The 26,691-nt window shown below is 42.8% G+C and overlaps 1 protein-coding gene across 3 annotated transcripts in view; it reads left to right on the top strand.

Moving 5' to 3' along the window:
- The first annotated feature begins 1,276 nt into the window (after positions 1 to 1,276).
- The window catches only part of cux2b (cut-like homeobox 2b), a 199,858-nt gene continuing 174,443 nt past the window's right edge, over positions 1,277 to 26,691 (top strand). Inside the window, exon 1 of one of the 3 annotated variants that reach the window (XM_079566853.1) lies at positions 1,277 to 1,712. In XM_079566853.1, the coding sequence (XP_079422979.1) occupies positions 1,650 to 1,712 (63 nt within the window). In that variant the 5' untranslated portion in view covers positions 1,277 to 1,649. Of the gene's footprint in view, positions 1,713 to 2,345; positions 2,451 to 26,691 lie in introns of those variants that run through there. The other 2 variants (XM_079566854.1, XM_079566855.1) reach the window with 2 other exon arrangements.

Below are 26,691 nucleotides of genomic sequence, written 5' to 3'. Positions count from 1 at the left end.
AATGACAAACAGAACCTAAATCTGAATGGCCGGCTCAGTTCAATCCCCTGCTGCTGTGGACTGTTGTGGCACAGAACAAAGAAATAAATCCTCCTTTTGTGTTTATAATTGCTGCTGCGCCTTCTTTTTACATATGCAAATTAGAATCGATACTTTTTCACCCAGTATCGATACTTCAAAAAGTAGCCATTTGATATCGATCCGCCCATCCCTAGAATAAAGCGTGGGAATTTTGAGGACAAAATGGACCTTAAAACAAAACAAAAATGATTTTGAGTTCTTTCTTTCTCCTTTCTTGTTTCTTACATAATCCCATGTGTTCATTAGTTAAATCCCTTCAATTAGACTACAATGAGCCTATTAGTGATTTAGATCTAACAGCTACTGATCCCAACAACAAGCGACTTAAAAATAATAGAGGTAACTTTCCAACTCAAACCTCTTTCAATAAATCAGAGAACTGGCCTGTAACACCCCATGGAACCAGGAGGTGGCGCACCGGTCGGCTAGAGTTGGGGGGGACTATCCTGACCACACGAATGAGATTTTTTTTTTTTCCCTCTCGAAGTGCGAGGCAGTGCTCACTCCTTATTAGAATAGACAAGTGAAACATCTGCCGGAGAATCTGCGGTCTGTCTTAAAATCGATGCAAATCAATACACGAGAGGCTCAAAAGTGGCCGCTCGTGCACAAAAGCAACTGTTAATGCAAGTGCGTGGAAAGTATAGGCTTGATTTCCCATTGTTTGTAGCCTATACAATTTCAACAAGTAATGACTATACAAACGTCAACCCTAAATACAATCCTGTAAGAAACGTCATAATAAATCGCATTTTTTTTTCTTCATATGCCATCATATAATAAACGTTTACATATACTTCATGTTTATCTCGTCGCCTATTTTGCATCGTTAAAGTGATAAAGTTTGGCAGAAACCAAAATGCAAATGCGCCAATAAACACGTGCTTTCCTTACATGTGCTCCACGTACATAAAGTAGTTTATTGAGATGGAAACTATGCGCCTGCTATAACGTGCAGGTTTAAATCGGGTCACGCCACGTCCTTATTCGTGTAATAGAAAGTATCGGTTTGCGTGGCATCATGTTATGTTGGTGCCTTCCCCTCACAATAGCCACGCTGAAGAAGGAGGCTTGGCTAATTTCCCTGAACTCCGCTAATCTACACATCATCTCCTCCCCCCCTCCCCCCCCCCCCTCTTTTTTTTCTTCCCAGACGCTATCGATCAACGCTCCGCTTTACGTCAGTATTGATAACTTTGCCAAAGCAAAATCAAGTACAATTGTCCAGCTTAATGTGGCGCACGGCGCGCGGATACAGTCGCTCGTGTCGCCACTACTTGTTTTAGTGCAGCTTCTTTTGGCCACTTTCCCCCCTCTTTTTTATTTTTTTTTATCTTTTTTTTATTTTTTTTACTCGTCTTTTACCTTTTTTTTTTTTTAGCTCGTCCTTACGTGGTTGGGGGGGAAACATGCCGGCAGACTTGTCAAACACAATCGTGGACTTTGCGTTGAGGAGAAGTCGCTACTTTTTTCTGAAGTAGGACCTGGGTTAAACAAGGAGGAATCCAGCCCACATATTTATTGCAGCCGCTGAAAAAAAAAAAAAAATCTCCTCAATATCCCCCAAGATGGCCGCCGATGTAGGATCGATGTTTCAATATTGGAAGAAATTTGATCTACGGCGGCTCCAGGTTAGTGCCATTCTCTCCGTTTTCGCTGTGTTTCCCGGGCGGTACGTGTGCTCGACGCGCCGGGCTTGCGCGTTGGGCTGTTTTCGCCGCGTTTCGGAGCCGCGGGTAGCGGTGTTTGCATTGATAGTTATTAGAAATTGATCCCTGTTCTGGCTTTGTTCAGTTCACTCATTGATCAGCGGCGGAGCGACCGTAGAGCAGCAGCAGTAGCGGCGGCAGCAGCAGCAGAGGCAGCAGCAGCAGAGGCAGAGGCAGAGGCAGCAGCAGCACAGCCCCGCGCCGGTCTGGGCATCAGCACCGCGGACAGCACTGCTCGCTTTTACCCCTCGCTTTTTTAACACTTTGCTCCCGCTGTTACACGCCGAGGAAACTTTTAATGCCCCTGCTCGTGGACGTAAGCCGTAGCAACTTTTTTTTTTCCGCCGAGCTGTCTTGTTTTTCCATGCGGTTTCCGTGTTGACGATATCTCCCCCTCGTGCGTAAAAAGGCAGTATTTTTTTTTTTTTTTACAAGAAGTTTTGATTTACGAGCAGGAAAGTTTATGTAGCGTGTGCGCCAGTGCTTGTGTTGAGGGAGTCATTGAAACATCGCCGTGTTTTCAAGCGGTACACGGGACTATTGACACACGGTTACGCGCTGCTTTTTTGTGTGAGCATTTGATCGCCGGGGCTGCGTGAACTGGTGTCACGGACGCGCATAATGTCCGCTCTTAAGTGAACGGAGTGGAGGCGACGGCAGGTGAGCTATTTTGTTGTTGTTGTATGTATGGCTGCCCTCACACATTAGCTTCTTAAATGTCAAGTCAGCTTAACCACTGCCGGGGCTCAAAGTTGCCTTTATAAACCACACAAACGCTGACAGGTTTACAGTGTAAACGCCTTGTGCTCGCCGGTACCAGCGAGTATTAATACAAAAAAAAAAAGGCTAAACGCTGCTCTTATCCAGTGTCCACCGCTACCACCACCTCAGTCCCCCTCCTCCGCCTCTGCTCCATCCTCTCAAGCCGCATAAGGGCTGCTGCTGCACGGCCGGCCAAAGGGAAAGGGAAAGGAAGAGAGAGAGAGGGGAGGAGGAGGAGGGGGGGGGCTCCGTGTGTAATTGTATTCCCCGCTAATGTTTGTAAATCAGGCTGGGCTGGCGCAAGGGCACCGTCTCTGGCGCGTGATTGATGCTCTGTAACATAAGAAATGACAGGAGCATGGGCAGACCAGGTCCCGTGCGCGCAGGAAAAGCCATGGCGAGGGGCTGAAATCAGATCTCTGGTGGCGCTTGTGTCTCTCGCGCTGTGGTTCGCGGGAGTCAGTGTTCGCAAAAGCTGGCTGGACCCCCCTCGCTTCCTTCTCCGGGATCCATCCATTCCACGCACCATATACCGCTTTTGTTGTGCTGTATGTGGTCATGAAAGCGTAGTAGTATTTCTCCCCCCCCCTCTCCTCCTGCTTAGGATATGATGTGCGCTTTCAAGGTTTTCCTTTGCGGAGCAGTGAGCTAAACCTGAACTGCCCCTCAAGGATGATGCCCAAGCCATTATCCAGTGTCAGGGGTGGTGATGTAAGTGGCTTATAATAAAAATGGTTAGCGGCTATAGTCGGTGGCCACCATAACGCACGTCCTACTCCACTGTAGGGAAATCAAACATAGGGTTTTAATATAGGCTATAACTCATTATTCCTTTCCCTTGAATGACCTTTATGCACATGTAAAATATCACATAACTTGATTAATATTTTCTGACATGGGGGCTGCCAGTGGCTCCTGAATGCAAATCTATAAAAGGCATGACTTTATTGAACAGAAAAGGCAATGTGGAGGAACATGTGCAATAAAAACACCAGTAAAGTAGATGTTAGACATTGTTATTGCTTAGTTGCCACGTACATGCTTGCACTATACTGGAAAAGGCAGGCTTTGGTATCGCCGTGACTGTGCGTAACAAGGCAGGTTATGAACAAAACACCAAAAGCGCCTTATATAAAAACAAAGAAAAAAAAACAGCAAAGGAAAAAAAACTATCTCTCATCTTGTTATATCATCAGCCCACTTTAAACTTCATTGGCAGGTTCATGCTCTGTTGCCTTTTCAATCTTGTCTCCCCGAAAGTGCGCCTTCTTAACTCTTATATATGCCAAAAAAGTAGCAGTGATGAGTTTGCGCTGATTTTTTTTTTACGAATAACAAGACGTGGCTGTTTTTTTGGTTTTTGTTTTAGAGCGATTGATGCTTTAAGCTTTTATTCTTTACAAATGCAGCCACGTGAGGATATAGCGACTGCATGGTGACCCCAAAGTCCACAGAAGTCTTTTCTCCTTCTCTTGGCTTTGTCATTACATTGTGGATATCCGATGACACAAAAACCTTGAAAGATTCATATTCTTTATTCCCTGTTAATTATGTAAAGACGCCACTAGTTGCACTGCTCCGCTATGTTCCTGGATCCTGTAGCGTTTTTAAATAGATGGCAAATGCCTGTTGCTAATCTACATACTTTGTGGTGCAGTGAACATAGCGAGATCATGGGCACCTTTATAAAAGCTGCAGATTAAGCTTTTGCTAACTTTCTATTTTGGAGATCTTTAATAAAAAATATAACTACAACTGATACAGAATGCTGGCTCCTGACCCCATCTGAGAGATTAAAGACTGGATCTGGAGTTTCAGGATCACAGGTACAGTTTGCCTGTCAGTGTTTGATTAAATGTGTCTTTTCTCACAAATGTCCATAATGTGCTTAACATCTTAACCCCCGCCGAGTGACCGAGTGCATTTTTATCCAATTCGGCTTTACCCAAATCTAAAAGCTTCTCGACTGGAGCTCACTACAGGCCAGTGTAGCGCCTCATTTGAAAGCTAAGACCTGCAAAACTCACAGAACATTTTTCCTTGTGTTGTCCTCACTTTTTCATTGTATTTTCGTGCTGTTTTTGTTCCGATTTTGTTGCTTTTTTGCTACATTTTTGTTCCGTTTTTTTGTTGCTTTTTCCCCCCCCGTTTTTATCCTAATTTACGTCTCGTTTTTGTCGCTTGAAAAACATCAGGTACAGGGCCTTTAAAAACTCTTGCGACATTCTCCATTGATTTTTCATCAAAGTTACTCAAAATAAGACTTTGGCACATTTTCTAGTTACAAGTTGAAGTGAATGGAAAACCTCAATCATTTTGCGAGATACCGTTGCGTCCTGCCATATGGATTGCATGTGACCTCATACCGGACTAACAATAATTTAGCAGTATATCACGCCGCCCTCCTGGAAACAATTGATAGAGCTTCATACTTTCTCCAGACCAGTTCCTTCTTCCCCCGCTGGCTGTCTTGTTAAGCAGAGAGCACTTCTTGACACTCCTCTTTGCGATCATTTTCAATCATAAAGAGCACGGCAGGCTGCATGGGGGTAACGATTATTTGACGTGTGACACTAATATGTTCCAACGCCTGGCACTTGCGAGATGAAGACTGTTGGATCAGAAGAGAGGGAATACTTTATTTTATCGCGTGTGGAAGATCGAGAAGGGAGTTGATAGTGCTGCTGTGTTGGGAGGCTGTTTCTACGAGATGTTAATGGACCGTCAAAAAGAATTGTCTTTCAGATGGTACACACTGTCTTACATCCGGTACAGTATGCCTTAGTATATGGCGTGAGCAATGAACAGGTGGAATAAAACACAAGTCTTTTCATATAGGTCAAGGTTTAGCCCCAGTTTAGTCCGGGTTGAGTCTATCAAGCAAAATGTTTCTGTATAATCGTATTCTTGAATCCTGTTTGAAACCTGTTTACTCCTGCAATAGATAACAGATGTACAGTATTGGCTCTGTCATGTTTAATCTCAGTCTGTATAGTTTTTACTTTGTTGATGTTATTGCAGAAGTTTAAAAATAAGAACTTTTCCCCCGCTTCACCTTCGATCGAGCTACCTGTTTTTCTTTCTATATACAAATGTTTGAGCGCTTCCCTCCATCCACGGCTGCGTCTCCTCTTTATCGCCACTCGTGTGTAGTTTTTGTGCGCGCTTACAGGATGAATTAGTCACCTCTCCTCGGGACGGCCCGGTTTGGCGGAGGGCAGAAAGAGCGCGCGGCGTGGAGAGGGAGAGAGAGACTGACCTTGGCTCACGCTGGGTTCAGGTCGCCCGCTCGCTGCCGTGGTAATCATTCACTCGGGCCAGATGGCATTTCCGTGGGCGAGCTGCGAAAGGACGGGTCACGGTGTGTCCTGCCAGCCCCCCCCCCCCCCCCTCACTCCACCCCTCCCAAAAAAAAACAACAACTCAGGGCCAGTGTACCTGCCAGAGAGAAAGAGAGAGAGGGGGAGTGGGAGGAGAGAGGTGGTTGAATTAGGCTAATATTGTCAGCTGAAAATTACACACTGTTCATTTATCACACGTCTTTTTTTTTTTTTTTTTATTACCTCAACTTGCCCTTTAAGACTGTACAAAAGGGATTTACAAAGATAGTATCAAAGCTGGCTACTTTTAAGGTGTACCCTGGGGAATTTGGGCGATATGTGCTTGAAAAGTATAGTTGCTTTAAACTAAGTAGCTTTTCTTTCAATAAAAATGGATGTCTCATAAACCTATATATAGTTTTCTGTGGACATCTTTGTTGAGGTGTTGTTTTTTTCATGTGCCAGAGGTCATTGACCGGAGCTTATCCCACCAACTTAAAGTGCATATGACACATTAGACACAATTTTTGCTAAAACATAGGTAACACAACTATTTTTAAGATTCAGGTAAACATTGTACACAGCTTTATTTAGTTTTGCCATTTTTTGTGACGTTTATAATTTCACTTCCTTAATGGACACCAACAGGAAGTGACATAGAAGAAGGTAAACAATTTAAAATTGTTGCCGTGCCGCCCATGTTAAAGGGGCTAGATGCTTGTTGGTCATTTTATACTCACTACTGCCACCTCAGGACATTGCTGGAACATGTAGGGGGAGGAAAATACTTACTTTTTAACAACACTTTTAAACCCCTTGTAGTCCCTTTAAGTCAATGATAAATGAGTCAAATTACTGTGGAACCTTTCCTTCATTGATGTCACTTCCTGTCTGTAGCTTAAAAAAATCAAATACAAATATAATTATGCAACTGATATTATACATGAGTCATATTTTAAAAAGCATTAAACCTGTCATACGCACTTTAAGCAGGAGAAACCCCTGACCATTGGTGGTGGCACACAACCAGCTGTTCTCAAATACACAGCCTTAAAAACTGGCTTCACGTCTACATACAGGACTAATCCACATCTACATTGGGGCCAAACCATGAGTAACGTACAGTAAACAAGGGCTTATAGGTCAAAAACTTGAATAAATCAACTGAAACAAAGACTAGAACTGCAGAGGAGCCTGAATCATCTCACTTACTACGGTTTAACTTTTACACACCATTTCGATCAATAGGAAACTGGAGTACTCAGAGAGAGCAAATCCTCTTTCTGGATGCAAAGTACTAACGACTCTGCCACCATGCATCTCTTTAACAAACCCCATTTCTTTTACTATTCTTTGATTCCTGCTTAAACAGACCGACCGTACATGTCTGGTCTCTTTTTAAAGTTGCCTTCCAAAAGTTCAGAAACAATACTCGGCCGTCTTACAGAAGTAGCGTCGGCCCATTTGCACTTTTTCAAAGACTCCTTTGCCAAACTTTAAGCCTCCCCCCCCCCTCCCGACTAAGTCCAATCTCTCTGTTGTGTTGTTCTAGATGTCGCAATGCTGGGCTCATACGGCGAAATCGCGCTCTTTATTTGTCGCCGTGTTTCCGCGCGTTGCCGTAGCTGTTGTAGCGTCTGGGCCTTTTTAGATCAGGAACAAAAGCCAGTGATTGTACTACATTTAGCATGACTCAGTTGCTCGGGTGTCAGCTCTAATCCACACAGTATTGCCAAACAGTGAAATTGCTTTGCTTCAGCCTGTGAGCTTGGCTGCCTTCTCCCTGCCAGCGCCGCGCCGTTGCCAGTTTCCGCGCACCCACACACACACACACACACATACGAGGCCTACCACAAGCTTGCGATGTCAAATTGGCTGTGAAAATTGGTCTGTGTCTCTCGGTTTCATTCATGCTTTCTCATATTTGTTTGCTGATATTGGTAATGTGGCACGGCTCGGAATAATCGCGTTGTGACATGAATGGGCCCCTCTGTGATGCGGTGCTGTTTTGCCATAATGATTGAACGCTTCGAGACGTTTAGAACATGACCTCTTGTGGAGATGTGGCACTTTTTATGTCTACAGAAATGCTTTTTATGTCTACAGAAATGCTTTGTAAAGGCTGTGTCGTCGCTTGATTTTTTTTTATATACTATAGTTCTTGTGCAAGCTACAAGTGATTATAGCATTACAGCATACATCAGATCAGAAGTCAAAGAGTTGGTCCAAGCAAAAGTCTGCTTCCTGTAGGTCGTGCTGGGTAATGTTTAGTACTACAGAAAGAGTTAAAATAGTACTAATAGTACTACTGGTACAAGTATATAAACAAAAAGGGTGCAGAAAAGAAGAGTTTTGTGTTAGTTTTGATACAAACTTTAATGATCTGGACAGCTCTTTATAAAGTTTATGTGCAGTCCCAGCTAAACTAAAAGATAAAATGTCAGTTTTAGGGACCGATCTTGTGCCTGGCACAAGGACAGCCCTGCTCCTACGGCATCATTAGACAGGCGTCATCTTGCCGTTGCGTTTTTTGACTGCGCCACTGGCGAGAGGGCGAAGCTTTGGCTATATAAACTGTATAGAAATAGACCAACTAAGACGTGGTTTATTACAAGCAGCATAGAGAGCAGCTTCACATTCTTTTCCTCGTTTACATCACACTGCCTTGTTTGCTTTAGCATCACAGGCTTTTATAAGCTGTATCGGTCAAACTAAGTACTGGAGTTAAACACTGTCCGTGTCCCGTGTACAGCTGGTCCTGCTGTGGCGCAGGTCGGCACTCGCTCGGCCGTAATTGCGTTAACGTGACCCAAACAAAAGCCCACACTCACAGCGCCCCCTCCCTTCCCGGCTGCGGACTCTGATTGGAGGAAAAAAGCTGTTTTACATAATATCGCCATTGGCCATAGGAGTCGATCCTGCCTACTTAAAGTGCCAGGCCTAGGAGCTGCAGAATATCAAAGTGCGCTCCTATTGGGTGCAAAAAGTTGCGCTATAGTCTGTGTTTAGAAACACAAGATCTCATTGTTTTTTTTTATTTTGCCATGAGTCAATAATATATAGGATAAGATAAAAGTTGCTTTTTCAAATCAAGGACAAAATTGAGAAATTTAAAATGCTGCCTTTCACAAGAAAAATAACAACTCTAAATTGCTTCAGTCATTCTTTTTATACCACCTTTATGAAGAAATGATGGTGAATCAAGTCTTCAGCCGACATCAGATAGTTCAATAAGATGGTTATTTAATTGGTTTCACTTTTTAAGACATCTTTTCTGATTTCAAGCAAAATTATCTGTCAGTGGAGTGTGAAAGCTGCACTCAAAATTAGCATTTTTTTGCTCTTGAAATCAGAAGAAATATCACCCAAACCACTCACTAAAATAATAATCTAGGTCTTACAACTAAATAATTATCAACTCCTCAGACCTAATCAAAACAAGATTAAGGTTTTGAGTTTGAGCCATTCGAACAAACTGAGATATGGGAGGAGCGGAGGAGTGGAGTGAACAGTCGTCAACATTAAGCTGTTTAACCTCAGTGTGTAGCATTAGTGGTAGCGACTTCAAAGCAGTCGCTCCTGCGGTAGGATGACAAATGGATGCAAAGACAGCTCCGGTGAGGAAGACCAAGCCCGTCAGTAATGTCAGCTTAATCACTTTGACCTTCCCTCAAGTAGATTTCCATACCTATCCAATCATTTAGCTCTGCCTCCATGTTTGCGTGCTGCTCTCCGTAATGTATGTGTGCGAGCGTCTTTGATAAGGCCATGTCTGATGATGTTACTGTCTACAGCAATTTAAGGCTGGGAACTGAGATGAAACCAGGAAAAAGGGACGGTTCAGGGAAAAAGAAGAAGAGACCTTAAGCCTGACTGTCTGTCAAGGCAGAGCGGTTAGCGTGTTCGCAAGAAGGTGCCATGTCCAATTCCTTTCTCTGTGTTTGCATGTTCCCACTATCAACCTAAAACATGCACAACAGGTTCTGACCATGAATTTGGCTCAAGATCTGACAAAAGGTCCTCAGGAGCTGCACTGCAGTCGCCCTCTGTTTAATCTGCAGCAGCATAAATGGGTCAAATGCAAAGGATGGGGGCAATAAAGTGCAGCTTTAATGTAACATACTGTGCTTTGAAGTGGACACAGATTCATACAATTGAAGCTTAAAAAGAAATCTCAATGTTGATGTTTTTACATTTTGAAGCAGAAAGAGTGAGTGACTGAGCTGGTGCCATTTAAGGGTCTTTTCACTTTCAGCTCATGGTACGCTAGCAAATCCATGTTGTTTTCAATGAACCCTGCGCTTTGTTGTTGTCTGTTACTGTGTTGTGTGCGCCCCCTGTTGATGATGTCTGGCTTATTGTTGTGTAATCGCAGTCCAAGAAAGTTGACTGATTTGAATATTCATTGCATGACCTGAATTTCTTTCCCTTGCTTGTAAAACAATGTCATATTTTAAATATAAGATAGAGATAATAGCAATGTTCTTGGCTTTGTGCTTTGTATATGTACTTTATGCAAATGTATACTACTTTGAACCATTGCTACGCTTTCTATTTGAAGCAGAGGCAGAGAAGAACCTCTTGCTAAAGGTAAGTGTACACACAGCCATGCTATTCTCATTGCAGGAAGTGATCCTACACTAGAAAAAAAAAAGCAAACGTCAAAAAAAACAGCAAACGTCATAGCAAGATACTCCAGATTTCTCATACTCTTGCACCGTTTGCCTGGAGCAATTGCTTTTGTAGGAGTAAATAACAGCTTTAACAAAACTTCAGGGACACATTAGTGCGTCGGAGGCGGGATGCCCGGTTCGGTGAAGGGGGTGTGGGCACTCTTCTCCCCCTCAGACAACAGTGTCCAGTGGGGAGAGCTAATGGCTTTGGGGCTCGGGTGTAAAGCTCTGCAAACAGGTTTTTCTATTGGAGATAAAATTACTTGAATCTTGATTTTATTTTATCTGACTAGTTTAGATTTATTTTACCATGATACTATTTATATTTATTTCAGGCTAGCAAGATTATTTCCTCATTAAAACTGCAATTTTCTCACTCCGCTGGGAGTGAGTTTTGGTTGAATTAAGGAGAGATATATTAAAACAAGAAATACCTCCTGAATCCAGTAATTCACAGAGTTTCTAGCGCTCTCTCTTGACAGCAATAAGGCTCTGTGTCCGATTCCTGGATCAGGTGGAGCTTTGCCCTGCGTCTTGGTGTGTTTCCCTCACAACCAAAAACCCCCCAGCATCTGGCCAAGATCACGGCTCAAGATCTGGAAGGAACTGGTTGAAGTGTGGGTCCAATGCAGGGGACGCGTTCCTCATTTGGGGACTGTAAAGGCTGCAAATACAAGTACAAGTTTGAGCATGTGAAATAGGGCCCAACCCATATGGATGTTTGGGGTCCGATACCGATATGAATGAGGTTGACCGATATTTTAATTTAATTTGATGTATTTTTTGTAATCTCTCAAATAGCCTATAGTTAAACATTTATTTTATAGTAAATACATCTTATAGAGGTTGACCAATGTGGGTTTTTCCAAGGCAGATGCTGATATGCACCATGTCTCATCTATAATCGTGTGTATGAAGCTTCTAAATGTGTCAGTGTTGAACTGTGACAGCAGGGGGCGCTGCATGAGGGTTATAGGGCTGATTTATTCAGGAGGACATTCATGTTTACTTCAGAGGGAGCTTGTTTGAAAGACAAAAATCAGCAGATTGCGAAACAAAATAACGGTAAGTCTCTATTTCTTATGATTCCGAAATTATACACAAAGGTCTGCAACACATCTTTTCAGGCCTCCCATTAGGCCTTGAGAAAGTTGTGGGGGGGCTCACGTTAAAGCTCGGTTTGAGCTCTTTCCATTGCAAAAAAACTGAAATCATCTATCACTTTTGATTCCAGAGATAGATTTTTATCTGCCGTTAGCCGATATTGTAAAATAGCCAAATATCGGCCAGATATATCGGTGAAATACAGTAGGAAAGTAGAAAAATCATCTGAATAGCGCTGCACGATAAATGGAAAAAAATACAATATTCGATAACTGTCTCATTGCTATGAAGGCATTTCGTACACAAGGCAACTCATAAAGACGTTGTTGTCATCATTTACCAAACCCTTTTCATTACAGCCCAGCACATTTTGAATTGAAACAAAAAATGCAAGCAAATTTGGTCAAAGGAAGACATACAAAAATACCAAATCTGGATCAATTTGAAGCTAAAATGGAACTAAAGAAGGAAATTCATGACTTGATCTGAATTAAGATTAAGATTGCGGTGTATTGTGCCTGCTTTTAATATGCACATTGCGTCACCAAACATTGCAAAACTATCATTTGGCTTTCCATTGTACATCCCCAGCCTCAAACTGAGCTTAACATTGAAAATACCCCCTATACTCCTTTGTGTATGTGCCTCCGCTCCTCTGCGAGTCTGTATTGAGCAGCGTGTCTCCACATTGGCCTTGGCTTTATTTGTTTTGACTGTCTTGACGCCGCTGCAGACGTATATCGAGCCCCGGTCCTTTCTTGTTCATTTTAGCGGGTTTACAATGAATCCCCGCGCCCTCGCTCCCCATCGGCTGAACCATTATGCCTGGGCTGTCCGTGGCAGTCCTTCACTCGCTGTTTTTTCCCATTCCTCGGCTGTCTATTCTGTCCCTATGGAAGACAAGGGGAGGATCGCATAATGGAGTTAAATAGCGGCGTGCTTGAAAATGAGACTCTGCTTGATTATATAGTCGCTTTCCACTGTACGGTGATGGAGATATTGATTTAGCATATGGAATTTACCACAGCTGCCATTTCTCACACAAACCCTTTTCATTTATCCAGACGTGGCACGGGCAGACACTGTAGCTATTAGGCCGAACGCAACAAAACGTAAAAACTGCCAAACTGTATTTAGCTCATCACTCATTGTAATTAATGCATTCTGTTTGTAGTTTTGGTTGAATAGGCGATGTGTCATGTGGAGGTCAAAAACACATTGTTACTGGTGTTCAGTTTAAAGGAGGTTAAAGGAACAGGCCACCGTTTTTACATACTGAGATATGTTCTTACCCGAGCTTAGACGAGTTGATGCGTACCTGTCTGATCTTTATGCGTGTGCTCAGTCACGCAAAAAGACCAAAGATGTTGTTAGCATTTAGCCTCTCCTCCTCTCCTCTATTGGGCCAAACGACCAAGCGCAGTAATATCTTAAGAATTATCTAGGAGTGAGGATATTACTGCGCGGACATCGAAGTACTCCTAAGGTGTTATTACGCCTTACAATATAGGACCCCCTTTTACCTGCTTAGAAAATCGACATGTTTTATTTTGTGTGGCTATACTTGGATTGTGTAACTACTCACGTAACCATATTTAAATAAGGAAAACGTGGGGTCCCCGTTTGGGTCCATAGGAATATGCTGGGAGAGGCTAAATGCTAACAACAGCTTCAGTCTGTTTGCATGACAAAGACCAGACAGGCACGCATCAACTCGTCTAAGCTACTCGTCTATGTGACTGACGATATAGATGATGTTATATTCAAAAAGATGAAGTTTTTAAATCATCTCCATCTTTGATTGAGATAAAAATAAGGCTCTCTGTTTTCCCGGTTGCTGCCTGTGGTTTTCCCTGTGTTGGTCTCGGTGGCTGGTTGCTGTGAAGTGAAGGGTGCTCGGGGCCCGGTGCTCTTGTTAGATGGATGCCTCACTAACCCGGGACACGGTCCGTCTATGGGGATCTCAACGCTCTCATTACGTGCCACTGCTCACCGCGTTTTACCGAGACCACCCATTTGTCCTCATTTGGGCGGGACGGTCGAGGCAAGAGACCGGGGCAGGACGGCCTGTGTGCGCTCTTCTGAGGATTAAGAACGCCATTTGTTATGACTAAGCAGACGTGGTTTATCAAAAAATAACACCAAACAGTCTTTTTTTCTTTTTTCTTCTTTTGGGTAGGTCTGGGCACAGCTGCTACACCCCCACACTCTTAATTGCGCCCTCATTCATTCCCTACAATAGAAGCGAATGGAATAAATCTACGCTACGCTACTTCACAGGGAAAAGGCGCAGACTGCATGGGGACCGCTGAAGCAGCCGCCGCGAGAGGCTTCAGGAGGCTACAGTTTATCATTTTTAATGGAGAGGAACAGGAAGTAGCGGCGTGAAGCTATAGCCGCGCGCTGGTGATTTATACAGCCGCTCGCACGCAGAGGTTGGAGAGCAGAGCTAAAAGTCTATCTCGCTGTCCACACCTCTGGGCCTCGCACTTTGCTTTTAACGCTCCTCAACGCGACTGAAATACACCCGCGCTCTGTCAAGGCACTACAGGAGGAACATCTGTGCACGGAAGGTATTTAAAGATATGAGAACTATCCCAGAGGTGCATCTACATCTACAAGTCATAAGCTGCTATTACAAGTAGAGATGCACCGATATTGGATATTTACCGATACCAAGAGACTTTCTTAAAAGTGTATTTCTCTGAGTGAAAAATGTTATTGACTCTTTTCTCCATTTTAAGATCAACAAAGTCATATTTTATTGCCATACAGATCAATAATCAATCAGCCTAAATCTATTGATAAACTAATGGATGAACATTAAACAATGATCACTGGACTTTTCTACTCTAATTATCCTCACATGAAATGATCTGATCATTACAAATATGTCAGATCAGTTATTTCTTAAACTAAAATACAAGCACTTGGTTTCAGCAGTGGTTATTTTATTGTATTAGGCTTCTTTAAGTATGTCTATCATAGTTTCTGACCCAGCCTTGATTAGTTTTCTTTAGCATTAGCATACACCTGCTAGCTTTAGCATGCTATGGCTAACGCGGCATTTTGCGTGGCAATCGAAAATACATTTGCGGAGATTAAAAGGTTAAAGCAGCGTTTGAATTCTTAGCTTTAAAATGATATGCGGCATGCCCATATTCACTTAGATTTAGGTGGTCAAAGTTGTGTTTTTGCGACCAAACAGGTATCGGTTCAGTATCAGATATATTGTAGCCGATACCCGATATCGTGTTTTTTCCAGTATCGGCTCTGATGTCCAATACCAGTATTGGATCGGTGCATCCCTAATGAGAAGTAGCCTATCAGAAGCATTTGGGTTGAGATGAAACACAATCTGCTCAATTTAAAGAAGGTAAACACTGTTGGAAAAGGCTTATTAACAAACATATCACAAATAACCAGGAAAACACACACAATGCTATTTTTGTGGGGCGTTATCAAGTAAGGCATTTGGCAGAGAACCTAATGTATAATATAGAATCCCTCATGTTAGATCAAAGCAGCAGCATCACTATGAGAACGAGCCGGTGATGCCCTGCTCCCAGATAATGTAGTCAGGTTTGGGGAGAGGCGAGTCCGTTCACAGTAAAGACACATGTTTTTCAAGGTGTTTTCACATAATGAAACAAATTCTTGTCCTATTTATTGTCTGAAATGTTAGTTTTTTCATTAAGGAAATAAAATGTAGTGAACCTAAAATAACAATATGCATTACTTTATGTGTAGCCTTGAAACCAGTTTGCAGCTTAAGCCTTTTCGCAGCCTCCATCGCCTCCCTGCGTCTTATCTCGCTTTTGTTGTTGCCTGAAAAGCCCAGTGATGTCATGCCTCCATTGTCACCTGTTCATTTGCTTTGGTAGCGGAGGGCATTGGGCTATCGATCAGGATTTGCAACTGTGTTAGCAGCTCTGCCTCCGTCTAATATAGGCCTTGAGGCTATCCTCGCAGTCTCACGAGTGCTTCCCGGCTCTTGTAATCTTAATTAAATATGCAACTTCAGATCGCCACAGGGTCACCGCACGCGCATTTCAATGTGTGGTCGTATACTGCCGGTCGCGATGAAAGGGTTGTGTGGACGTTAATGCATTAAGGCTGCGAGATTTATTAGAATTTATCTGATAAGAGTCAAAATCCCCATTTGCATTTGTGTAAATGTCATATAATGTTAAAGTGATAGTCAGTAAGTTTGTAAAGTGAGGGGAGAGAGTGTAATTTGAAAGGAAACAATCAAATTACTCTCGACTCTCTTTATCCATAAATCTCTTCTTAGTTTGCAAAATGAGGGAAGCAGGAACAGAATCTTCAAAAGCAAATTACCCCTCCCTCCTGATTGGACCCGACACAGGAAAAGCTTGTCTCATTGGTCGACGTGGGAGGATGTAGTCTCTGATTGAGCTGGTGAGATCGAAGGAGGGACTTTACAAAGAATAATATATACTTATATAATTACTTGTAAATGTAAGACCAGGTAGTCGATTTTGCACATTTTCATAAAATGTGTTAAATATTTAGACTTCCAGACTGTCACTTTAATATTGTCCTCACACAAAAGTCTCCATGAAGTTTAAACCTGCTAACCCTAGAATTTCAGATCTCTAGATCAGCAGTTCTCAAGTGGAATCACTTCGGGATCCACCATGACCCTAGGATGACAAGCCCTACCCAAATAAAAATGTCATTTGCCATGTTTCATATAAGATAATGTATTTTCCACACAAGTTTTTATTGAACAAGCAGTAGATATGCCTAAGACTAATAAGACTGAAATTATGATCAAAACAACCCAATAACATTGAGTATATCCATGCAGTTAAAGAGACTAGATGCAAGTTGGCTGTTACATACTCACTACTGCCACCTCAGGTCATATGTGTAACTGCAGGTTCTATATTAAGCTCGTGCATGACGGCACTTCGGACCCGAAGTAACACCTTTTTTAGTGACAGTGCAGGATTTAGAGGCAGTACAGGTCTGAACTCTACACATTAGGACATTGCTGGAACATGAAGGGGGAGGAAAATGCATAATTTTTAAAAAAACATTTTGAAACTCTGTACAGTCCCTTTAAATGGAAATAACAAAAGTTAACTGGAGTAAATTTTTTAATGCATGTTATTTGTGTATCAGTTGGTAGCAATAATATTTCAATTTCCACTAAATTGTTTCTGGCTCTGGATGGTGATATATGATGTGATGTACACACTTTTAACGCTGTATTGCAAATCTAATCACAATCAGAAAACTGTAGTTCTATATTTTTCCCAAATCCCTGAACCCGATATTGACTCTTAAAGAACAAAGAACTGGCAAGAGGCTGTTTTCCTGTTTCCCTTGTTAGCCTCCTGCTGCATTCCCCCTATAGTTTTTTTTTTTTTAACCCGAGATGAAATTCATGATATTCCTTTCTCTCTCTCTTTCCCTCTCCCCTTCCCCCCCTATACTCCCCCTTCCCTCTCTCTCTGCGTGCGCTTTTCCCCAGACAGGTTCCACAGTGTTTTAGAGGGGATGGATTTAATTGCTCTGTGGGGATTGGTTGGCGGTGCTGGGCTCGGCTGTTTAATTAGTGTACCCTGCCGGGATTGGTTTAATGCTTCATGATCTTGAAATTGTCTGATTGTTCAGCCCTCTGGGGACTTTCCCTGCCTACGTAGGCCAGCAGGTTTAGCTAAACATTGCTCCGGGCTGATGCCGTGTGCGGCGAGGGGGGGGGGTTTGCAGTTTGCCTCAGGAAGCTGCGGTCGGGGGTTTTGGGGGGGTAAAAGGGGCTCTCGTGTTGTAAGAAATCTAAAAGGGGGCTTGAAGTGGACAGTCCCCTGTGCCTCTCTTGGGCCAGAAAGACCTCACCGAAATGTTTATCCGCCCAATGATTCTACAATATGGAAATGACTGCGATTGACTATTAATGCAGTCCCAATATTTAGACAGGGATACAGTGTTTCTTTATGATAAGTGACTGTATAATTTCTCCACGCAGCCAAGGAAAATAATTCTCTATGCACATGTGGCTCTGAGCTGGGCTTTTTCCACCCTGCGCTGAATAGCTGTCCTGTTTGTTTGAAGGGGAAGCGTTGGTCAAAAACAGCCCATGTGACCCAACCTGAACCTAGGACTGAGCACAGAGAGAGGTGACAACTGGCAGAAATCATCCATTATTTAGGGTTTGTAAACTATATACTTTCATACGTCTTTCCTGCATCATAAATCAATAAGTTATTAAAATATGACACAACACTACTCCTCATTTTTACAGTAAAACTTTATAAAGATTTTGCATAGAGGGCAAAGCAATGGAGACTGAGATTCTGAGAGTCTTATTTATCAGTTCAATAGATAGGAGAAGCCAATGTTTCCCCACCCATTAAAGCAGCTTCCTTTGGGCTTGAGGTGGTTGTTAAACCCACTCTGTAGAAGTGTTTGGATACAACACACTGCATTTTGTTACATAGGCCTAATAATGGAGTTTTTGAGCTTTAAAAACATGCCCTTAAAGGATCAGGATGTTCTTACCTGAGCTTAGACGAGTTGATGTGTACCTGTCTGGTCTTTGTGCGTGCGCTCAGACCAAAGATGTCGCTAGCATTTGGCCTCTCCCAGCATATTCCTATAGCTCCAAATGGGGTGAAGTTAGAAGCGACCAAGCTCTTCAATGGGCACACACAAAGACCAGACAGGTACACATCAACTCGTCTAAGCTCACGTAAGAACATATCTCAGTATGGAAAAACGGCGGCCTGTTCCTTTAACCTCTTAACCCCCACCTTAACCAAGCACATTTTTCTTCCAGTTCGACATTACCCAAAATAAAAGCTTCTTACAGCCTATAGGCCAGTGCCTCCTTTGACAGCTAAGACCCACAAAACTTGCCTTTTCGTTGCTTTTCTTTCACCTTTTTTCGTCATGATCTGGTTGGGTTTTCATCTTCGTTTTCGACACTATTTGCTGCTCTTTTGTGTCTTTTTTTGGTTGCGTTTTCATCATTGTTTTTATTTTGTATTCATCACTTTTTTATTGCTCTTTTGTGGGTTCCCCCCCACTTTTTTGTTGCGTTTTCATCCTCGCTTTTGTCGCTCTTTTGACACTTTTTCCAAGAAACCTTTATTTGGGTAAAGCCAAACTATAGGTTAAGAGGGTAGTAGTATTTGACTCTTCTTTTTAGTAAGTTTTGAGCTTTCCTCTTTACTTTGCTGGTTACTCTGCAGAGGACAATGTACTCCCTAATTAACGGTACCAATTGTGATTTATCAATTGCAGCCACTCGTACAGATTAAGAATAGCCCTGAAGCTGATCCTGGCATATTTACAGTGTTGTTGATTAATATGCGCTGTCCCTGTTACAAATAAATAAAAACATTGTAGTTTCCCTTCGAAGCACAGCCAAATAACCGCCCTGAAGAAGTAATGCGTTGTACCCTGTTCTGCATGCTGTTGATCTTTGGCCGCTCTTAGCTCAGTCGAAGGCGTCAGAATGCCTTGAACATTTGAGTTATGTTGGTGGTCACCTTGACGGGAGGAAGCGGAGGAAATTACATTTGTGTAAATGGGTGCGGGATGTGTCCCCTGCAGACTCGACGGGACGCCCTTGATTTGGTTCAATCATGGGTGCTGCTGACCTCCGCCGTAAACGCTTCTGCGGTGCGGAGCCGGAGGAGGCGCGGCCCGGTGCAGATAGTTGGTATTGAAGGCTAAACTCATTCCGCTTCATCAGACTTATCAAGCTCCAAAACCCAACCTTGAGGTGCATAAATCTCCAGCGGATGATTATCAGAACGCTCCTTTGGCCTGGACTTTATAATGTGTTTGTCCTCATGCTGACGGATGGGAGGGCTGTGGACATGCCGGCGCTACTCTCAGTCTGGGACCGTTTTCCATCAAGTTCATTTTCAATCTTTTTATAAGGTTGATGGAAATACATTTTAATCTTCCCTTTAAACAAATATAGTCAGTGTTTTGATTTTGATGATGTGAGCCATATATTGTCTACAAGGTAATATCAAAAATTCTGTTTGAAAGATATGCAAATTTACAATATCGAGTTTATCTCCAATGTCAAAAAATGTGAGGAAAATGTTTCTTAAAAAATGGGGGGAAATTGTGTAGAAAATGTGGAAAAATCTGGAACAATTTGAGGGAAAATAGGAAAATAAAGTAAGTGTTATTTCCTGCCCTTTTGTATAATTGCTCATTAAGTATTAATAAGTGTTAATAATCTGCTTAGGGTTATGTGGGCAGATCATGAATAAGCATATTATTCATGGCCAGTTAATTACTTATTAATACCTTATTAATACTCAGCAAGTTAATATAAATAATTACCGAAAATATGGACTAACTAGAGAAGTAATGCCTGAGATCATAGGTGATCAGTAACACAATTGATTTACTTAAGTATGTAAGTAGAGTATTTTTGTTGAGAATTGACTTTTTACTCCACTATACATTTGAAAGATAAATATAAATCCACATTTCTAAAAGCAGCAAGTATAACGTTGGCAGAATGTTTTGTCCCATAAATTGGGCCAATTTGGTCTCTTCACATGCAAAGTTTCTCCTGGAAACAAAAAAATACCTAATACCTTCACAATAACATGTTTAATTATTGTATCAGTATTGATTCAATGTTTCTCCATAGATTTCTTTGGAAAATGGTAATTTCAGGGGTTTGCATTTTTTGTCACATTGGTGCAACAATATCTCCATGTCAGTAGCTCCTACAGACTTGGACTTAAAGGAATAGGCCACTGTTTTTACATGCTGAGATATGTTCTTACCTTAGCTTTGACGAGTTCTTTAGGACCTGTCTGGTCTTCCCCCATGCCTTCTATCAAACACAGCGCAGACAGCGTTAGCATTTAGCCTCTCCCTCTCTCCTCTATAGCTCCAAAACTGGTCAAGATAGAAGCTACCAAGCTCTTCCACGTTTTCCCTATTTAAATATGGTTACGTGAAGTGTTACTACAAAGTATAATTACACAAAATTAAACAATGTGGATTTTCTAAGCGGATAAAAGGGGGATCTATATTGTAAGGTGTAATAATACCAGGAGTAGTTCGAAATCCACGCAGAAATCTTCACTTTACTGCGCAGTAATCTTCACTTTACTGTGCGGATGCCAAATTACTCCTGGTATTATTACGCCTTACAATATAGTTCCCCCTTTTATCCGCTTAGAAAATCCACATTGTTTAATTTTGTGTAATTATACTTTGTAGTGGAACACTTCACGTAACCATATTTAAAGAGGGAAAATGTGGAAGAGCTTGGTAGCTTCTATCTTGACCCCAAAAAACTTTCCCCCCCCCTCATGTTTATGCCAGTAACCTACAGCAAAAGTTTCAAATTGATATCTCTAAACTCAAAACGTTTCCCTATTCACCTGATGAACGCCATGTTGAACTCCATGTTGCTGTTCAGGTCATCAGGGTTTCTTCAGCAAATGTCTTCAGGACTGCCGTAAGTATTTAAATACTCTTACCACCAGCCTAAAATTGATATCTTTCTCATCAGAATAAATTGTCTTCTTCAAAACTCCGCACATGGATCATATCCCGCTGTTTACACCTGTTCGCTGCAGAGGAGATAAATATTACGTTACGATTGAAACCTATGGATCATGTTTTAAGTCACCAAAGTTGTCGTCACGTCAACCCTCAACATATTTTTGGACTTTGGCACTCCCACAACTAATCCGATGAGAAGCCCGCGTGCTGTGTACTCTCTTAAAAAGTGTGTAAATCCAATTTCAGAGAGTAATTCGATTTCTGTGCGGTTTGTAGTTTGGGATGGGCCCGTGTCGAGGGGTGATGCAGGTCCTTCCGAGTCAGAGCGTCCCGTCACTCCCTCTCTCTCTCTGGGGGACATGCCCTGATTACTGAACAGCGCGCCGGGGTCTAGGGCCTCTCCAGCTGTTGGGATTGTTTGCGCTGTGACGATAAGGACTTGGGAGCAATCAGGAAGACGCCGCGTTGTTGTAGACAATCTCCTAATCTCCCCGTTATGAATGTCGTCGGGACGTTTCGGCGCGGTTTTATCTGGTTGTGATAAATGTTGCTTAGCTCGCTTTCCTTTTCATTTAGCCTCAATAAAACAGGGACTTTGGTGGAATATGACTTCAATATGGGACAGTGATTGGATTTGGAGATTCAGCGCTCTGTTGTTTTAACCTCACGGGGTCAATGGCGGATCCGGGCTTGAGTCAACAAGGCTGCTCTTTTATAAATGGACCTGAAGTCTTTGGCTGCAGGGTTTGAAGATCTGTCTTAACTTCTGATTATCCTGAGATTGCAAGCCGCGACCCAAATAAGGCTTGAACTTGTAAAACATATTGTATGATACTTTATTTTCCTATCATTAATTAAGCCAAAAGAGCTGAAATTATGATGAAAACAACCCGATAACAGTCATTTTAAGACTTTGGTAACGAATTTATACCTGTTCTGTACATGAATAATGAAAGTGTTTTCTGGGAAACGCTCGCGACCCACTAATAATGACAGTCATTTTGCACTCGACAAATATAATTTTTTGTCACGGTTAACCTCATGACATTGGGGCAAATGTAGAAATGTTTAGTAAATGTGGATAAATAAGATTTAGCGAGAGAAGACTGAAGAACATTCATTAATTGTCCGTGAGAGTAAATACTACGCTGACAGAAAAGACAAAGAGAGAGAGGGATATTGTACAGCCAATTATTTTCACTCAAATTTGACTGTAAATACTGTTTAAGTGGTGCTAGCCCGCAGTTAGCTTTGCCCGTTAGCCTGTTCTTCTTCGTGATTTCATTAGTGTGTATTGCGCCTCTGACCTGGAGGCAGGGAAGTTGCAATTGTAGTTTTCTGGCCAGAGACACCAGGGGAGATGAAAGACCCCAATCATCCCATTGCAAAGGATTTATTAAGGTAAACAAGTTACTTAGTACTGCTTTAACTACTAGCATGATAATGACCATAGAACTTTGTAACTTTGGCATAAGACCTTGCCAAATGACAATGCGGCACTTTTATCGTGATTAACTCATAAAACCCACCTGAACTGAGCACATTTTCCCCAGTTTGGCTTTACCCAAATCAAAAAGGCTCCTTAAAAAAACAAACATTAAAATAGCAACAAATACTTGACAAAAAAAGCGAGACACAATTGACCAAAACACGACAAAAAGCGACGGGGAAAAAAAGTGACAAAAAAGCAACAAAGAATCAACAAAAACGTGCCAGAAAAGCAACGATAATACAACATCAAAATGTGACAAAAAACATGGCGAAACCATGACAACAAAGCAACGAAAAAAACTTATGGAAAAGCAAAGAAATGTAACGAAAGCGCGACTAAAAAGTTACTATCAGTTTTATAGGCCTTAGTTTTCAAATGAGGCATTACTCTGCTGCTCTCCAGTCCAGAAGCTTTTAGTTTTGGGTACTTCCAAAAAATACAAAAATAATTGTACCTCTATATAATATTATAGGCCTTTAGAACGCTGTGATGTCACATGAAACCCAGCAATACCTGACATTTCTTTCTAGTAATGGAACAAAATGTATTATGTCCTCCTTTAGTGTTTTGTAAACTCAATATCATGAGCTTATTGTTGCTGTTTTCTACCACTTCTGTGAAAGTGACCCTGAAATGTGACCCTGCATGCCGTGAAATGTGCACATTAGCTTAGCCCTGAAGAAGTGGGATGCTACAAATATGTTAGTAAAGTTACGAACGAGATTGGCCCACAACTAACATCTAGTGTATCCAGTCTGTAAATGTATAAACAGACTGGATGTTATGTCACAGTAAGATCTATTCATAGCCTTTTTATGATGCTGACACTTGAACAGCTACAGAACACCCTGATCCCCTCGTGCTCATCTGCATTGTTACTATGAAGTGATTTTTCCTCTTCAAATGATCCACAACATTATCGCCCCCCTCCTCCCCTCTCCCCTTTGCTGGTAGATTTTGGGGTTGTGTCCAGTCCAGCGTCCCGTCTAGACTGGGGCATCATTAACCTTCCGTGACCCGATGCCTCCCTCTCACAGCCCCTTAATATAGCCAAACCGTAGCTCCTCCACCGGGACCTGCCCACCTCGACCGCTCCACTAATAGGACAATAGGCTGCTGAAAACTGTTGTTGTAGACTTTCAGATCTGTCAAAGTAAACAGTGTTGGTCTGGGATATTTTTAAGCAAATCAGTCTGATTGTAAGGTATGGTGAGGTAAGGCAAGGTATACATTTATGTATTGTATCACAAAGGGGGAAAAGCAATTCATAATAAAAGCAAGACTCACAAGCATATTTGCAATCCAGACTTTCACAAATTGATGAGAGCATATGGCAACTTTTCAACATTCAGAACAAGTCATTGGTTTAATTTACATCCAAAACATGAATAAATCTAAACAATGTTCTTGTAACTTTACTGGGAGTGGGACGTCTCCAGCTCGTCTCCATGGAGATGTCGACGAAAGGCAGCCGTAGAAGAAAAGGATCTCCCACACACTGTCAATTTAAAAAGTGACATTAATTTTGTTCATTAATTTTAGTTTCAGCACCTAGAAAATCAAAGGCAGCCAAAAATATGAGATTTGAGTAAGTTAGGTGTGTCTTATTCTGTACGTAGCTGGACATTAGGAGAATGTGTTGTATTGCTGGCAACAATACAATCCAAAATGTTGCGCAGTGTACCTTTAACTCTCAGTGGAATAAACTTGACTTTGAATGTTGTGTGTGAGTGAAAACGTTTGCAGTCGTAGAGGCTGTTTGAACAGATTTGCAGTGACGCCCGCTTTGATTGAGGCCTAAGGCAGCCGTGGATACGAATAGATGGTATGCAGATGATGTCACCGCATGGCAACAGAAGCCAAATGAGTGTCAGTGTTTTAGGTTATGAAACATGACGTTATTTTGGATACGTTTATGGTTGTGGTTAGAGTGAAAATGTGAAAATGATGTGTGAGTGTCATGTGGAGGGGAAAATGAATAAAAGTTCACTATAGTGCTTTGAGGAACTTGTGAAGCTTGTAAAGTGCAATACCAATCCAAGCCTGTATAAGAGCTCCTCAAATCAAGGTTAATAGTCTGAGTTCAAGCATTTGCACAGATAGATCGTACTGTTTTGTAGCGTATCCCACAGCCTTTAGCCGTCCGAGTGTCCAGCGCCGTTTTATCAGACTCATGAATTATTCAAAACGTCTGGGTCGCGCCTCGTCTGTCCCGCAACAGCGGCGGCGGCGGGAGAGCGTGGGGGGTGAGTGTGAAGGGGGCTCGCTCAGGGGTGCAGGGGTTAATAACAGGTCTTATTCCCCTCCCCCCCACCTCCCCCCCTTCGATTCCCCAAAACAGCCCCGCCCCGCACGAAAGAAGCCTATTCAGTTGATTAGATTTTTCAAAATGGATCAATTTTTAATCAGCAGAGCATCTGACTACGGTCAATAGCTCTGTCGCGGGGAAGACAGTTGCCGGACAGCCGTCTTTATTTACAGGAATGGTTTGTTTTTTACTGTATGCAGATGGAGAGGGAAGGGGAAGGGCTGGCTCAGGTCACTGCTGCACCACTGCGGGATGTAGACGCGCTTCGTCTGCCTGTAAACATCAATGTCCAAGAAGTGCAGGGCGTGCATGCTTCACTCAAAGATCAGGGGCCTTAGGGAAGATGGCTTATTATTCAGCAGTACTTCGAAATTTCACTATCTGACAGGTTTTAGTTTAGTAAGAAAAACTGAACAGAAACTTCACCTTTCAGGTCAGTTTTGAGCTCTCAAGAAAGAAATACAAAACTGACAGATCTGGGCGACGTCAGGGAAGTTCTCAAAGCTGCACTACCAGTTTCTTCCTGTTTTCAAGCATTGAAAGTAGTTGAGCATAAACAGTTAGCAGCTGCCCCTACTCTCTTAATACCTCCCACACACACACACGTCCCGATTGCTCTTGTTTAGGTCTCGTGTTCAGCTTTGACCCCCAATGGAAACAGCGCTGATTTAGACTCTTTACGTGTCAGCAATTGATAAAAACAGCAATAGAAAATGCTGCTAATTGCTTCCAATAAGATAAGATAAGATAAGATAAACCTTTATTCATCTCACAAAGGAGAAATTCACTTGTTACAGTCGGCGTTACTTCACAGTCTTATTGTACAGTCTGACAGCAGTGGGGATGAAGGCTTTGCGGTAGCGCTCCGTCCTGCACTGGGGGTGTCTCAGTCTGCCACTGAGAGAGCTGCACAGCTCTTCTACAGTCCCGTGCAGTGGGTGGGAGGTGTTGTCCATGATGGAGGTGAGCTTGGCTAACACCCTCCTGTCCCTCACCTCCTCCACAGAGTCCAGGGGGCAGCCCAGGACGGAGCTGGCCCTCCTGACCAGCTTGTTCAGTCTGTTCTTGTCCCGCTCTGTGCTGCCCGGGGCCCAGCACATTGCAGCGTAGTGGAGAGCAGAGGCCACCACAGAGTCATAAAAAGTCCTGAGCAGAGGCCTGCTCACTCCGAACGACCTCAGTCTCCTCAGAAGGTGGAGGCGACTTTGGCCCTTCTTGTACAGGGCGTTGGTGTTGTGGGACCAGTCCAGTTTATTGTTGAGGTGAACACCCAGGTACTTGAAACTGTCCACCTCCTCAATGTCCTCCCCCTGGATGTTCAGCGGTGTGTACGGCAGTGGCTTCCTCGTGAAGTCGATCACCATCTCCTTCGTCTTACTGATGTTCAAGCACAGGTGGTTGCGCTCACACCAGTCCACAAAGTCTATGATGACTGACCGGTACTCCAGGTCGTTCCCCTTAGACACACAGCCCACGATGGCGGAGTCGTCGGAGAACTTCTGGAGATGACAACTGTCCGTGTTGTATGTGAAGTCCGATGTATAGATGGTGAAGAGAAACGGTGAGAGGACGGTGCCCTGAGGGGCCCCGGTGCTGCAGACGACCACCTCAGACTCACAGCTGCGCAGCCGCACATACTGTGGTCGGTCCGTGAGGTAGTCGATGGTCCATGCGGTGAGATGTTCATCCACTCCCGCGTCCTCCAGCTTCCCCCGCAGCA

Source organism: Gobius niger (genome assembly GCF_951799975.1).
Source record: "Gobius niger genome assembly, chromosome: 1".
Classification (NCBI taxonomy): Eukaryota; Metazoa; Chordata; class Actinopteri; order Gobiiformes; family Gobiidae; genus Gobius; species Gobius niger.
The sequence above is the reverse complement of the archived record's forward strand: the minus strand, read 5'-3'. Positions and strand labels throughout refer to the sequence as shown.